The sequence below is a fragment of the Oryctolagus cuniculus genome, chromosome 11, assembly GCF_051225735.1.
Source record: "Oryctolagus cuniculus isolate XC-2025 breed Fujian yellow rabbit chromosome 11, ASM5122573v1, whole genome shotgun sequence".
Classification (NCBI taxonomy): Eukaryota; Metazoa; Chordata; class Mammalia; order Lagomorpha; family Leporidae; genus Oryctolagus; species Oryctolagus cuniculus.
Window position 1 is genome coordinate 24,902,324 of NC_142877.1, and position 15,820 is coordinate 24,918,143.

Below are 15,820 nucleotides of genomic sequence, written 5' to 3' on the forward strand. Positions count from 1 at the left end.
TGTTGCTCTCGCAGGACTGGGCTAGTCACTCAAGAGCAAGCTGTTACAAGTGGATCAGCTCCTTCACCCCGTTTGCTCCACACGAGCTCCCACGATTCTGCCACGCACAGAGTGGCACGAGGCCCCTGCCTGAGGCCCAGCAACTGCCCAGCACCGTGAGCTGAATAAACCTCTTGTATTTACAGACAACCCAGTCTTGGGCCAGCAGAAAGTGGACCAGGACAGACGGATGGACAAGATGTGTGGGTGGCTGTGTGAGCTGACAGGTGACTGGCTGGCTGGGTGGGTGGATTAATGGATGAATGGAGGTGGCTGGCTGGGTGATGGATGGGTGGGTGATGGGTGGATAAGTGGGTGGATGGACGGATGGGTGGGTGGATAGACAAGTGTATGGGTGGGTGCATGGACGGAGGGGCTGGTAGAGGGATGGATGGAACCGTGCGTGGCTAGCTCCCTGGAAAGACTGATTAATGATGGATCCTACACTGTGCCCCTGATCTTTCTGTATGTTTACTTCCTCCATCGCTTACACGTTTCATGTCTCCCACCATGCAGACCACCTGGCCTAGAACTGAGCGAGCCCAAGTAAATGCAGGATCGATGCCGTCATCAACTAAGCAAGCAAAGAAATAAAAGCCCCACTGTCCTGAGCAAACCGTGAGTTGGATGTCATGGCCTGCCCCTTTCCACTCTCCCAGCACCGCCCCCAGCCTCCTCGAGACTCCGGGCTTGGTCCAGCGCCCTCTGCCTGTCCCACTTGCACCTGGAGGGATGAACCTGTGACCCTTGCAGGGAGAGCAGCCAGTGTCGCCCTATACCAAGGATGCGCCTGCTGACGGGGCTGCTCGGGCACTTTCCAGAGGCAAGACAAGCAGACCCTGAGCCCTGGGCATCTGGGCGGGGAGGAAGCCGACCCCAGCTAAGCGGGCAGCTGGGCAGGGGAGAAGACCCCGGCTCTGGCTGGCCTGTGTTTGCACCCCTGGCTCAGCCCCAGGCCATGTTGTCTTGTGTGCGCCACTGGCTTGGCAAGCATTCCGAGGGAGCAGGGTTAGACGTGCTCAGTGAGACCAGCGGGCACCAGCGATGGAGACGCCACCTAGAGATGTGGTACACTCCACTCCACCTGAGGGCTGTGACCCAGGGAGAGTCCAGGTGGCAGTGCTGGCGGAAGGCAGAGGGAACAGGACGCCCCGGGGCTGGGTTCCAGGAAAGTCGCCAGCCCGCGGCCCTGCCCACCCTTCAGCAGAGGGACTCTGCGGACAGTCCCCTTCTCACTGGACCTCCATCTCCACATCTCTGAAATGGAACTCTGGACTCTGCCTGTCTGGCTTACAGGGGTCTTACGAGGTCCTCGGAACAAGATGGGCACAACACTGGCCAGGGACAGTGTGGACAGAGGGCGTGGTGCCTGCAGCACCAGCACCAGCCTGTCCGGGCTGCTTGCCAGGGTCCTCTTCCCAAAGACGAGGTCCCCAGGCGAGGCAGCAAGAGGCCTCCGATCTGTAGCCAACAGAGGCGAGGTCCGGTCTTCCTCCTCTCCGGGCAGTGTTGCTGGCCTGGGGACTGACACGACCCAGGAGCTGCAGGTAGGGAAGCAGCCTCAGGTGTGCAAAGACTGTGGGGGCCTGGCCGGCAGGTGCAGCTCAAGAGAAGGTGTTTAATGCAGGAGGGGACAGGAGGGGACAGGGCTGCACAGCCCACAGGACAGAGGAAGGGGCAGGAGAAAGGGATGCAGGCACTAAGAGCACTCTGGCCCTGCCTCAGTTTCCCCAGTGGCCTGAGGTTAGTCAGAGGTTTCCCTAAGCGGTGACCTGGCCACCCTGGGCCCTCCCAGTGGTCCGGCTCAGTGCTGGTAGAGGAGTCCACTGGATATCACCACGTAGCCCTGCAGAGCAAAGGAGACCACAGGCTGGGTGAGAGGCCTCGTGCGGGTGAGCAGGGCCCCGGCCCCTGTCAGCTAGCCGTGCACCCTCAGCAGAGTCCTCGGCCTGTCTGGCCCCCAGCGCCCTGCTCTGTCACTTGGGCGTGGCGACAGCAGCCGCGCCGGGTGAGGCTGCGGCGAGCTCCAGCCACGGTCAGGGCCACTGCTGCCAAGTGCCCGGGAGCCCAGAACCCGTGCGTGCCGTCTGCAGCCCAGGCCTCCCCAGGGCCCCTCCCTCCATTCTGGAAGACAGCTCTCCATCCTTCCTTCCCCTAGTCACCCACCCAATCTTCACCGAGCCTCTACCACTCGCCAAGCCCAGCAGGGGACCAACCTGAGCCAGCCCTGCCTTGAGGCGCCCAGCCCATCAGCCACAGCTGTGAAGTACACGTAGAGCCCCCGAAGCCCAGCTCCCTGTCTGCAGCCAGCCCCCTTCCACATGGCCGCAACCGCTGAGCAGGTCACAGGCCGTGGCTTTGAACAGAGCAGATCCCCAGCCCTGGGCAAAGCCCCATGGAGCACTGCGGCTCTGGGGGTCTCTGACTTCTGACCCAGGGGCCACAGTGGGGCAGGCGCTGGCCACGCGGAGCCTTGGGGCAATTTCCCCTTGGCCCTGCCAGGTACCCGCTGCTCCTCCTCACGGGGCTGGGTGGCCCATCCCAGGGCACGGGATCATGGACCACCTGAAGGCCTGAGTCCCCTGCGTGTGCCTGCTGTGGCGTCTGCTGAGGGCTAGTGACACTCTCACACGAGCACCAGTCTCTTGGTGTCTGGAACTTTCCATCTCAGTGCAGTGAAGGACTCACAGCGTGGTCTTGGCAGGAGCAGGGCGCCCCCCTCAGGCCTGGCGGATCCCAGGACCCACTGTGTACCCCAGCAGGGAGGAGGACACAGGTGCTCCCCATCCCCCCCCCCCGAGCCAGCCTCTCGCCAAGGGCAGCAGAAGCCCCTCTGGCCGCACGCAAAGGCTCTCACCTCGTGGACAAAGACCTCAGGGTTGCTGTAGCAGAGGTTGACCACACTGGGGAGGGCAATGCCCATGCCCAAGAGAGCTGCAGAGGGAGAGGAGAGATCAAGTTCAGCTGCAAGTCCTCATGAGCGTCGTGGCCCTGAGCCCTCCCTCACCCGGGAGAGGTGGGTGCCATTGTTACTACTCCCATCTTATAGAAGGGAAAGCTGAGGCTGAGACAGGGCCCCGAGCGAAGATCACACAGCTGCCATGCAGTGTGCACACATGTGTGCCCAGATGCCCACAGGGGCCAGGGCGGAGCTCGGAGAAGATGCGGGTGGGGAGGGGGCCCACTGGAGCAGAGGGGAGGGCTCACCGTTGAGGTGGTCCAGCAGAGGCTTCTCAAACACCGTGCCCATGAGCAAGTGCACTTGAACCGGCTGCAGCCGTGGAGCCCGGGAGATGCGGGAGAGACTGGCAGTTAGGCATGTGCACAGACGGACAGACAGACAGAGGGATGGGTGGGTGGCAGAGACCCACGAGTGGAAGAGGGCACACTACCCAGGCCCTGAGTTCCAGGGGAGCCCAGCTAACCGCAGGGGCTGGCTGAGCCCTAGGGGAGGCTGGGGGACGAGCACTGGTTGGCTGACTCCTGTGCACAGGGTGGCCAATAGCAGGCTGTGTGGCAGACTGCCTGGTGCCAGACGAATGACGGACAGACTGACAGCAGGGCAGAGGGAGGGGCTCCCATGGATTGAGTGACAGGCCCAAGGACACAGGGATGCGCGGGGGCCAAGGGCCCAGCCACTTCCCGAGACAGTGTGTGGCTCATCTGGCCATGGACTTCTGGGCTGTGGGCTGGGCTGCATGCCACTGGTCCCCTGGCGGCGTGCAGGCAGGCGGGCTCCCGGCCCACCGAGCAGCAGCCAGCCAGACTGTGATAGCCAACAGCACATGTGGGCACAGGTGCACACACACCCCTCCCCCGATCCAGGCCGCCCACCCCCACTCACATCGATGGAGCCCACGTTGGAGGAGGCCACAGTGACCTGGACGTCCCTGAAAGAGGAGCAGGAAGCTTCCAGAGGGGGCCGAGAACCTCCCCGGCCCGTACCGTCTCCCCAGCTGCCTTGGCCTGTGAGCCCCCTGCCTGCGAATCCACAGCGAAGAGGAACACGTTGAGGCCTTGCTTACCCCAGCACGGACGTGGTCCCCTGGAGCTTCACCTTGGACACGGACAGCTGGAGGCTCAGGTTCACTACCTGGGGAGCACGGGGAGAGTAGGGTCAGAGGGAGCAGCACCCCGCGGGGGCTTCCCACCCATCCCCCGCTCAGCAGGTGCAGGTGTCGGTGGCGCACTTGCCATGGTACAGCCTGCACTGCGCACTGCGTACTGCGAACAGCATGGCCCTGGCCCTGACACCCAGCCCAGGCCTGCGGAGAGGCAAACGACAGCCCAAGTAACCAGACAAGAGTGATGGTGCCGTGAAGGCAGGGTGGTGGCTTGGAGAAGGCTGGAGGCGGCCCACTGTGGCTGCCACAGCTCAGCTGAGACTCGAAAGATGGGAAGGAGCCGCCATGGCAAAGGCAGGGGAAGAGAACCTCACGCAGAGGGGCGGGCAAGCGCAAAGGTCCTGTGGCACGTACGGCCTGACCTGTTCAAAGGGCAGCAGGGAGACCAGCGTGGACAGAGCAGAGCAAGGGAGGGGAGCACAGCAGGGGCGGGTGCTCCTTGAGCCGCCCACTGCCCTCCCAGCCAGCCCGCCCCACCCCAGCCCGCTCGCTCACCACGTCCAGGGAGAAGAGGGACTGGAAAGCCGAGTTGGAGGCCGTGGCCAGGACCTCGACCAAGGGCTGCAGCCGCAGCGTGGCGTTGTTGGTGTGCAGCGTGACCACGGGCGTGGCGCCCAGCTGCACCTTGAGCACCAGGGGCATGGGCTCTGGGAACTGGTGGGCCACCTGGGAAGCAGGGGGGTGAGGGAGGCAGAGGCTGGGGGCTCCCCAAATATCGACCAGGTCACCATCCCCTTGGCTGTGACTGGGACGTGGAGGTGAGTCAACCCAGGCCCCTGGATTGGACAGAGGGTTCGGACCTCCCCGGGGAGGGGGTCCCGGGCTTGGTCTCGAAGACGGATAAAGGGAAGGAAGGAGAAAGCCACCCCCTGCAGACGGCACTGCCTGGGCCAAGGCAGAGGGAGAGGGAAGCGGGCCGCGTGCCTGGGCTGCACGGGGAGCAGGGCCTGGAGTGAAGCCCTCTGGGGACGGACATGAGCCGCAGAGCCCCCCCAGCCCAGGGGAGCCCTCTCCCCGGCCCCACCCCGCCAGTCCCTGGAACCACTGGAGACGGCACTGACCTCGGGGATGAGCTGGCCCAGCACAGATGTGTTCAGCGGGTTGTCAGCTGAGTTCTGAAACCAGCCACACGCAGCGATCAGTCGGTGTCAGGGCCGCCGGCCCTCAGGCCCACGGCCCTCCCCGAGGGGCTCCATGTAGGCCTTCCACAGCCGGCCTGAGGCCCCAAACTCCCACAGGCTGGCCCTGGACGGGTCTCCCGACACCAGCCCCGCCCGCGGCCACCCCACCCGCCCTGGGGAGCAGGCCTGGCCCTCACCAGCTGCCCGGTGACATCCAGGTTGAGGGCGCCAGCCTTCTGCAGCAGCAGGAGGGCAGAGTCGAACAGGTGCTGGGAGAGGCCCACGGTGGCCATGGCGTCCTGGGCACCCCCGTCCCGCGGCAATGCGAAGGGGGTGGTGTTCTCAGGCAGGACAATGGGCGTGCCCAGCAGGAACAGAGCAGCCTATGCCAGGCACAGGAGGGGGGAGCCTTGTGCCACGCCCCCACCTCTCCCCCCACCCCACCCCCCTGCCTCTTTAGGAATCCCCCAGGACACCCAGGGCTCCAGCTTACATCTATGTCCAAGGAGATGTCGTCGCTGGTGATGGTGGGCGCGCTGACCATGACGTAGCGGATCTGGGACTCGGGACCCACGGGGGTGAGACCTCCGTGACGTCACAGCAGGGAAGAAACAGCCGCAGAGTTAGCACTGTGCACCAGCGCCTCATCCGTCCTGAACACTCAGCTCTCCGGCACCCTTGCTGGCCGGAGCCAGGGACCAAAAGGGCAGGGCCAGGCCCCTGAGCGAGCGCGTCTCAGTAGCACAGTGTGCACGCCACACGGCTCCCTCCGGCTACTCATAGCCTGTAGCCTGCTTGGTTAGACACAGCGCTAACAGGAATGGCTTCCGCCTTCCCAATCAGCAAGAGACGAGTGGCTCCAGGGGAGGGGAAGGGGAAGGGCTCAGAGGCAAGAAGGAACCACGGCAGCAAACACAGCGCTGCCCCGTGTCCAGGTGCTGAGAGCGGACTCACAGCGTCACAGCCGGCCTCACGGCGGCGCTCGGCGGGCGCTTTCAGCCCCACGTGCACCTGCACAGCACACACCGGGGCGACAGCCAGTCTGGCCCAGGACAGCTGCTCAGCCTGACTCCCAGACAGCGCCTCCCACCTGGCCACCCTGCCCTCTGCGGGAGCTCCTGACGCACATGGCGTGGAAGGCCGACCTCCTTACAGATGCCCAGGGCAGCTTTCGGGGAGGCACGGCGAAGGGCCTGACTCTGCCAGGAGGCCCGGGGCTTGGAGTATCGCAGAGGGCGGGACGCCCCTACCAACCCCACCTCTGGACATGGCTGGAAGGCACGGCGGGAAAAGGCTCAGCTCCAGCTTTCGGAAACATTCAACTCCTGGCCACAGCCCCTCCCCTGAAGGCTCTGTCTAACCCAGGCTGCAGTGTTTATGTGCGTGTGTACGTGTGTGTGAGTTCCTATTCCATGTATCTATTTAGACCATTCATATACTTACTATCAAATATCTATTATTTACATGTGATGTACAGCTGGGCTTATTTGTATATAGAATATATAAATTTATAGTTAATATTTTATATATCAACATGTAGTGCATAAAATATATAAATACAGGGGCTGGCGCTGTGGTGTAGTGGCTAAGCCTCTGCCTGTGGCACCAGCATCCCATACAGGCGCCAGCTCATGTCCCAGCTGCTCCTCTTCCAATCCAGCTCCCTGCTATGGCCTGGGAAAGCAGTAGAAGATGGCCCCAAGCCCTTGGGTCCCTGCACCCATGTGAGAGACCCAGAAGAAGTGCCTGGCTCCTGGCGTCAGATCAGCCCAGCTTCTGATCCAGAGTCGGGGACCCAAGAAGGGGTCCCAGGGGCCCCAAGTCTTACCAATCAAAGTGCCCAGGTGCACGTTGAGGTCCTGCACCAGGTTGGAGACCCTGAGACACAGCTGCCGGAGACAGGAGGAGGTGGGGGCGGGACTGCTGTCTGGAGTCTCCCACAGCCCTCACACCAAGCCCAGGAGCCTCTCCTCCCTCCACCACCCAGGGGGCATCTTTGGGGCCTTCCCTGGGCCCTGAGTACCAGGAGCAGCAGCCCAAGGTCGGCCGAGGGCGGAGTGGGCCCACAAGCGCATAAGAGAGACCGCAAGGCTGGCACTCATGGCCTGTCCAGGCAAGGCCACCAAGAGGAGACGGCCTGGTCTGCCTTCCCACAGCGCTGCCCACAGCCTCTCCTGGGCAGAAGGTGGCGGATGGGGACAGGGAGGACCACAGGGACAAGAAGTGAAACAGCTCCTCCCCACGACTCTTACCTTGCTGTTCATCGCGGCTTGGATGTGCGTCTGCACGCGGGCCAACAGCGCAGGGCTGGGGCTGCAGGAGACACAGGGAGGGGCCTGAACTCCGGGCGTGCGCAGCAGGTACCCTGTCTCAGCACAGCCCAGGTCTGCGGAGGAAGGCCAGGGAGGCCCTTCCACGCGCTGCCTGCACCAGACACCGCCCACGTACCCGTCCCCACGGAAGGGGAACCGGGTCTCAAAGGGCAGGGTCATCTGAGTCAGGCTTGGGAAGTGGCCGGGAAAGCGAGGCTGGGCCTGGGGCGGAGGCGGAGGATATCTCCCTGGGCTGGCTTCGGGGCCTCTCTGAGCGGAGCAAGGGGTACAGGCGCAGGTGCAGGTGCTAGCACCCTGGTGTCTGCTCCCTGGTGGCTGCTACCCTCTGCTGCGTAGCCCCGCCTACCTGCAGTACGGTTTTCCCTTGGAACAGTGAGAGAGGGCCACAGGACCTACACCTCCTCGGCTTGTGGGAATGTGAAGCGAAGTCCGAGCCCACCACACGGCCTCTCCAGGAGGTGGTGGAATGGCATCGGGGTCTGTAAGGCCACCCACCCCCGGCTTCTGCGGCCCAACCGCAGGGCCCAGCATGAACAGATTCGTGTGCACACAGCCCTTGTGCACACATTGCCTTCTGGGAAGTCTCCAGAACACTCAGCCACTCCCCAGGCCCACAGGGGCAGGTGGGGGCGTCAGGCTGCACGAGTCGGAATTTGGTGACACCGCGTGCCGGCTGCGTGGCCTTAGGCAAGTCTCTTATCTGCTTTGTGGCCCCTTTTGTTCTCCTGTAAAATGGGGGGGGGCAGGGGTTCACCCACCGGTAGGACTCAGGTTAGGGTTAGGCCAGGAGAGCTGCCTCAAGGGCCCAGAATGGGGTGCAGCACACGGCAGGTGTTCTGGAGGTGGGAGCTGCTGCTTGCCCATGCAGCCGTGGGCAGCTGCCTGACTCGCCAGGAGAGCTCGGCGGGCTCCCGCCGCTCCTGGGGCTCCTGGCTCCCCATCTCTGCCGGGAGAGGCAGCCCTCCCAGGTCCCTAACAGCCTGTCCCATCCGCCCATGTCCTGCCGGAGAGGATGCCGACAGTGAGTAGCACTGCCGAGTGGCGCGTGCCACACAGACACACTGCGCCTCTCTGAGCCTTGATGACCTCAACCATAAAACAGGCTTCACAATGGGGGTCTTTCGTGGGCTCAGTGCTGCCGGGGGGGGGAGCCCGAGGAAGAATCGGCAGCCCTGGCCCACCTGGGACCGTGGCGCCCAGCACTCACCAGGCACCCACCTGTTTTTGTCACCAGACATGGTGGCAGTGCCGAAGAGAGAGGAGCAGGCCGAGACGCTGACCACGGGGGTCCCGATGGAGCCCTGGGCCACGCGGGCATCGGCCTGCAGGACCACGGGCAGTGTCAGCTCCAGGGGCTCTGTGACCCTGCGGGGAGGCCAGGCCTGAGCCCAGTGGCACCACCCAGTGGCACCCATCCCAGCCGACAAGGAACTCCAAAACTCCCCTGGTCCGGGCCTGCTGCCCTGACGCCAGCTCGCCACCACCAGAGTGAGATGGCCCTGCCTGGGGGCCCGGGGGCCCTGGGATCTACCCAGGCATGGACACTCAGCACGTGGGCGTGAGCTCGGTCATTCACCCTGCTGAGCCTCAGCTCCTCTTCTGCAAAATGGACACAAGATTGGAGGTCCTGGGGCCAGCGCTGTGGTGCGGCGGTTACCACCTGCGACACCGGCATCCCATACGGATGCCAGCTCCCAGCTGACGGGCTGGGACAGCAGAAGATGGCCCAAGTGCTCGGGCCCCTGCACCCACGTGGGAGACCCAGAGGAGGCTCCTGCTGTTGTAGCCACTGGGGGAATGAACCAGCAGATCAAAGATTCTCTCTCTCTTTCTCTCTCTCTCTCTCTCTGTAATTCTGACTTTCAAGTAAATGAATAAATCTTTAAAAAAAGAGAGAGAGAGAGAGAGAGAGAGGGCCTATTCGCAGGGCCGTGCTGAGTTTCCGAGACGTTGACACCCGGCCCGGAGCCCAGAGCCCGGTCACAATAAACAGTCGTCAAACCGTAGTGTCGCCGAGAGGGGTTGGTAAGCGACTCTTCTGAAAGCCCAGCTCACGGTGTGGCAATAAAATGCAGCACCACAGTGTGCCTGAGCCACAGGACTAATTCTGATGGCTGCATTTAATGAGCACCGACTGTGTGCATTGTGCTTCAAACGGGAGGGCCATGAATCTATCTCCACAATCCCCCCCCCCCCCCCCGCCACTCTGAAACATGCCATCCCATTTCAGAGATCTCAGCACTGAGGGTTGCAGGGTGAAGCAGCTTTGCCCAGCTGCAGGACGCCAAGCAGGGTCTTGGTTCTCGGAGACTCACGCAGGCCCCCACCCTCAGGGTGGGAGAGAGGCCTGGGTGGGAGCCTGGGCGAGTTGCCAAGCCCTTTCCCCTCAGTCTTCTCCCCCGGAGCCCCCGCCCTCGCATTCACAGTGCAGTGCACACAGTAGGTGCTCAATGAATGTGGCCATCAGGATCTTCCCTGTGCATCAGGCGTATGGTTTGTCTGAGCATGCTGTTCTTGCGCTCTGAGCCAGGCTCTCAGAGTCGCTCCCATTCGAAGCCCCCTCGCCAACCTCCTCCCCCGCCCCTGGGAGACTCACCGAAGGACCTGGAAAGTGAAGTTGGCTGCTGCTGACAAGTGCAGCCCCAGCTCAGCGAGGAGCCGCAGGTGCAGGCTGGACACGCGAACCCTCAGGAGCTGGATCCTGCAGGGTGGGAATTGAGGCGACAGGGGGGCCCCAGTGAAGCCGTGGGCTCACCTCTGGGGCGGGCACACCGAGCCACGCCCTCACGTGGGTGTGACAAAGGAGGACTTTCTGAAGACCGGAACCATTTTGCGAAGGAGAGGGGTGATCCTGCAGAGCAGTTGAGGGGAGCGCACACCCAACATGGCACAGTGGCGTAAGGCTCACAGGTCACACGGAAGCCCTGCGCGCGAGCCGCCCACTGTCAGCCTTGGGCTGTGGTCCCCTGCCCCTTCTCAGGACAGATGGAGCTGTCCCACACCCACACACGTGGATCGGCTGCGTGGCCAGGCCACATGCCCGGGCAGGGTCTCAGTGACCCAGTGTCGCTGGCTTCCCAGTTCCCTGCCATCCGTAGCCACGCCTAGTCCAGTTTCAGTTTCACACCCGAGCTCCCAAGCCGCTGGTTTGGTGACCTGTGTGTGCTGAGGTCATCGCCACCATCTGTGTCTATACCCGCACAGACACAGCATCTCTTGGGGCCCCAGAGATGTGGGTGGGGACAAGCAGCCCGGCCACCAGAGGTGTCTGAGCGTGGGGTGCCCCCACTCCCTGTGGGTCTAGGGGCTGGGGTGTGGAGGAGGTGTGCAGCCTTTGGAGGCAGATCCTGCGCGCCCTGGGCCGGGGTCTCAGCCCTGAGGACAGAACTCACTAAAGCCGAGGCCTCCGGTCTCCCCAGCAGATGAGAGCTGCAGCCCACGGGCGCCCGGTACACAGGTGCACTCCCCGGTGAGAGCACTCACCTGGTGGCCCGCAGCACCTCGCCGCTCTCGTCCAGGTCCAAGAGAGGAGGGACGGTGACCCGCAGGGCTTGCTGGAGAGTGGCCTTCCCGACGTCCGACACTGCGGGGCCAGGGCAGAGCAAGGTCAGGCCCCACCGGAGCTACACGACACCTTCCAGCACCTTCCATCCGCCCTGCGGAGGAGGGGACTCGGAGACCGGAAGGGGCCCAGGCACAGAGGGAGCCGTGTGAGCAGGGCCAGGCCCTCTGCAGGCCACGCCCTCCCTCTCCTGTTCTGCTGCCTGTTCACCCCAAAAACAAGGAGCCTGGAGCTGGCACTGGGGCGCGGTGGGGTAAGCCACCGCCAGCCACGCCAGCATCTTGTCTCAGAGCACCGGTTCGAGTCCCGGCTGCTCTGCTTCTGATCCAGCTCCCTGCTGATGCTTCTGGGAAGGCAGCAGAAGATGGCGCAGGTGCCTGGGCCCCTGCACCCACGTGGGAGACCCGCATGGAGTTGCAGTCTCCTGGCTTTGGCCTGGCCCACCGCCAACTGCTGGGGCCATTTGGGGAGTGAACCAGCAAATGGGAGATCTCTGACTCTCTCCATCTCTCTCTCTCTCTCTCTTTCTCTCTCCATCTCTCTCTCTCTCCTTCTCCCTCTGTCACTCTGCCTTTCAAATGAACAAACATTTAAGAAAACACAGCAATAATCCTCTTGCCAGACTCCGACGCATCCCCCTGACAGACCCCAACAGAGGGTGCGTTCCCCAGGGGGCTGCTACACTGCGGAGACGCCCCCACCCCCAGCGGTGTCTGTTTCTGCATCGCTGCCTGTGCGGCTGCGCCGTGCCTTGGTTTCCCCATGTACGCATCTGCGGTGACTACCACCACTGTTGCCACACCTCTGGAGCTAAAGAGCCCTCGGTGAGTGCCGGCTCTCACGGTGCTGCCGCGGCGGCTGTCACCACACGGTGCCCCTCTCCTGTCGGGCACTGTTCTGGGCACTTTGCTTTTACCACAGTTGTGCCCATTTCGCAGGGAGGTGAGGACACCTGGCGGGGGAAGTTGGCCCTGCACTGGGGAGGATCCCGGCTTCCACAGACCACCCCACCCCCTGTGCTGCTGGGCCGGGGAAGCAGAATTAAAATGAGAGGCCATGGTGCCGCGAGGGAGCCAAGAGGTCCCGGAGTGGGATGTTAGGCAGTCCCTGGACCTCAGTTTCCCAGGCTGGGGCATAATGATGGTGGTCTCCATGCTCCCAGGACCCCTCTCCAGCCTGGCCATCGGCCGCTGAGCGGAGACTCACGCCGTGGCCTCGGACTCCATCTCCTGTGCTCCCCAGCACAGGGCTGGAACTCGGGGGCGTGCGGGGTGGGGATGTGGACATGAAAGACACCGCCCCGCCCTGCCTTGGAGCCGCTGATCTGCTGGCGGCTCCCATCCCTGCTGCAGGGCCGCAGGCTCCCACACGGGTCACTGACCCCCTTCAGGCCCGCCTGCCTGCCAGATCTGCCTGCCATCTGGGGAAGTGCACCCTCATGCTGCCCGGAGTCGCCGCCTGGCCTCCCTGCCTCCGGGCTGGCTCTGCCTGTGTGGCCAGGGTCCCTCGCCTGACCTTAGGGAAACAGCTTCCGATTTCTTGATTTCTCACACCCGATCCAGCTCTACCCCCAGCTCCCCAGGATGCAGCGGGGGCGGGGAGGGGTCGTGCAGAGTTCCGTGCTGGGGCTCTGGCCCGTGGCGGCCTCTGTCCCTCCCTGGCTCGGTTTCCTCACTGTCCCTTCCCCAGGGATGGAGCAGGACCTAGAAGGTTGTAGCAGCAGAGGTGTGGGGCAGAATCGTCGGCCACAGGGACCCCGGGAGGCACTGGCTCTCTCCCCGTGCCCTCAGCAGGGCACTGGGCTGGTCACGGCAGCACACGCGTGCACACAGACACCACACACGTACACATGTCAGGTACATGCCATGGGCAGGTACCCCTCCCGACAGGCACGTGTGGCCAAGAAATTCTAAACCCACATATAGACACACAGTTGCAGGCGCTCGCTGGCGTCCCTTACCGTAGCTCAGCGCCGCCTGGTTGATCCTGACCACGGTGCTGGGCCCGCCTTTGCCAACGGTGGGAAGCAGAAGCAGCAGCAGCAGGCCCAGCCCACGTGTGCTGGTCATGGCTGCCCGGGCCGCTGCCCCCAGAATCTGTGGGCTGGGGTCAGGGGACAAGCATCAGGGAGCCTGGCCAGAAGAGCCCTCAGCAGCCTGGAAGGCGCAAGCCCCGAGGGAGGTCCCCGCCTTGGCTGGGCCTGCAGACACCACTGTCCGCGGCCCCTGCCTGCCTCGTCAGAGGACACACAGCCTTGCCTAAGGCCCAGCAGTAGCCTGGCGCAGGGTGCGGGATCCAGGCTGTGTCGGAGGTGGGTGGCGACTCCTGGGGGTCTCAAGCCGAAAGCCCAGGCCCACCACCTTGAGGCTCTGGGCACTAGGCAGCCCGCCCAGGGTGACCGCCCAGGCTGGTGTCCAGCTGTCCAGACCCAGCCCTGGAGGACCCAGGGTGGCTCCCGCCCACGTCTCACCCTGGCAGGGGGAAGAGCAGCCTGAATGTCCAGCTCTCACTGGAACCCCCAGCCCCACCTGGCCCAGCGTAGCCTATGTAGGCAGAACCGGGCCTGACCCAGGGAGAGGGAGCCCCTGCTCAGCCAGGCAGACTGAGCCCCAGCAAAGTCTGGGGTGAGAGATCCCTCTGTGGACCCACTGAGCAGACAGAGAAGTCGAGGCCCCTCCATGGAGGCGTTTCACGTGCTCCTACCTTCACTTGCTGAAGCAGGGGACCCTACGCCGGTGGCCTGCTCGCCTCTGCTCCTGGTGCAGGGGTGGAGGCTGCCTTATGAGGCTCCCCAGTGCGCAGGGCTGTGGAGAAGGCCCCGGACGGGCAGGTTTGCTTGTGGTCGCAGGTGTTTTCCCTGCAAACACGGCCCGTGCCAAGCCGGGTCATCTCATGTGCCACGTCGCCAGGCCTGGCTGCCAACGGCTGCGAGACCCTGCAGTGGGGCCAGGAGGTCTCTGGAAGGCAGGCTGCTCTCAGGAGGTTCTCACCACCCCTGCCAGGCCCGGCCAGGGCCCGGAGGAGCAGGGACCCCAAAGGCGGCGGGACGGCTGTGCTGATCCCTCAAGCCTGGCTCCCCCGGACACACAGCCCTCTCAAGAGAAGTCATAAGTTCCCTGAGCTCCAATCCCTATCACTGACTGAGCCCTGACCCTGGCCACACACTGAGCCCTGATCCTGGCCATACACTGAGCCCTGGTCCTGGAGTCACACACTGAGCCCTGACCCTGGTCACACACTGAGCCCTGATCCTGGCCACACACTAAGCCCTAATCTCAGCTACACACTGAGCTCTGATCATGGTCACACACTGAGCCTTCACTTTTATCATTGACTGAGCCTTTTTCCCAGCCACACACTGAGCCCTGACCCTGGCACTCAAAGAGGAAAGAAAGTGTGAGTGACCCAGTCCCTGCTGTGAAACATCCCAGCCTCCCCCACCCCGGCACATCCCACTCACAACGGACTCAGCCCCTCACCACTTCCTACACCAAAACTGCAGGTGCCACCTTGGCTATAGGGGACCCCCGGTATCTAGCGTGTGTGAGGAGTTTGTGTATGCACACGTGGGAGTCTGTGTGCAGAGGCTCATGGGCGCGTGTGCATTGAGTCATAGTCCTTGGCACACAGGGAAGCTGACGTCTTTCTTTACGGTGTTACACCCCCACTGACACCGACGTGGGGAGTTGTGCGTGCACGTGTGCACGTATGGGTTTTGTCAACTGAGCGTAGGGTGTTAGGTGCATGTGTGCCTGTGTGTCCAGTGGGCCATCTCCTAGGATCGGGGCGCTGCATGTGTGTGCACATGTGTGTGCACCTCTACATGTACGTGGAGATGATGGGGGCTGCAGGGAAGGCCCCTCTACTCCTCTGTGTGACGCACCTGGCGCCTTCCCCCACTCCGTAGCCCTCTGTGACTCCCACCAACTCCACACCAGCCTGGATTCCAGTCCCGGAGCCCAGGCCCCCCCTGTGCTGGGTCCCCACGTGTGCCCCAGAGCTGACAGGGACCACAGAGCCCTCCCTGGGTGACCAGAGCTGCCTCCTGGCCAGTGCTCCCTCACAGCCACCCTGGCCTCGGTCAGTCCGTGGTGCTGAGATCAGGCCCTGCTGCCCCTCGCCAAGGCCAAGGCCAATGGCAGACTCAGGGGTCAGAGGTGCAAATATTGACTGAAGTCACGCTCAGTGTTTGCTCTTGACACGAACGCTTCCTCTTCCTCGACACTTCAGCACAGGGGACACTTGGGTGACAGCCAGTGGGCACAAAGCCTCCAGATCCTCACCAGCTCATCCCCAGCCCAGCAGTGGCCAGCACCGTTCATCATCGTGTGTGCAGGACGCGGCCATGTTCCCGACATCCCGGTTCTGCTCAGCCCTGTACCAGTGCCTGGAACACACGAGGCGCGGCATAAATTTCTGCCGCAGGAATGTATGATCGGAAGAGCCCGGCGACGATTATGGGGGCAGAATCTCCACGTTTGCCCTTCGATGAACACTCTCAAGGGCGCCCGGTCGGTTTGCTGTCGCTGCAGCGACAACACCCCAGACTCAGGGACCAGCTCGCCACCAGGGTCTCCCCCGGCTGAGCCCTTGATGGCGCTGGCAGGGCTGCGCTGTTTCTGGAGGCTGCGGCAGAGGAGC

General features: G+C 63.5%; 1 protein-coding gene across 1 annotated transcript; it reads right to left on the reverse strand.

Moving 5' to 3' along the window:
- Positions 1-1,637: 1,637 nt before the first annotated feature.
- BPIFB2 (BPI fold containing family B member 2) lies at positions 1,638-14,018 on the reverse strand. The gene is made up of 16 exons (XM_008256114.4): positions 13,883-14,018; positions 13,140-13,282; positions 11,101-11,200; positions 10,214-10,318; positions 8,836-8,982; positions 7,537-7,597; positions 7,113-7,173; positions 5,778-5,869; positions 5,482-5,667; positions 5,225-5,278; positions 4,659-4,829; positions 4,065-4,132; positions 3,884-3,929; positions 3,247-3,310; positions 2,897-2,973; positions 1,638-1,885 (listed from the first exon to the last, which is right to left on the reverse strand). Exons 2-16 carry the CDS (start codon positions 13,246-13,248, stop codon positions 1,844-1,846), a joined length of 1,383 nt encoding a protein of 460 aa, XP_008254336.4. The 5' UTR covers positions 13,249-13,282; positions 13,883-14,018; the 3' UTR covers positions 1,638-1,843.
- Between the last annotated feature and the right edge of the window lie 1,802 nt (positions 14,019-15,820).

What these genes read in the sequence shown, in the direction of transcription:
- BPIFB2 (XM_008256114.4), bottom strand. Translation starts at nt 13,248, where the DNA reads ATGACCAGCACACGTGGGCTGGGCCTGCTGCTGCTGCTTCTGCTTCCC. An exon ending in ATGTCTGGTGACAAAAACAG is followed by an intron (nt 7,598 to 8,835) that starts GTGGGTGCCTGG and finishes TGTCTCCTGCAG; the next exon opens with CCCCAGCCCTGCGCTGTTGG. An exon ending in GGGACCACGTCCGTGCTGGG is followed by an intron (nt 3,930 to 4,064) that starts GTAAGCAAGGCC and finishes CTCCTCTTTCAG; the next exon opens with GGACGTCCAGGTCACTGTGG.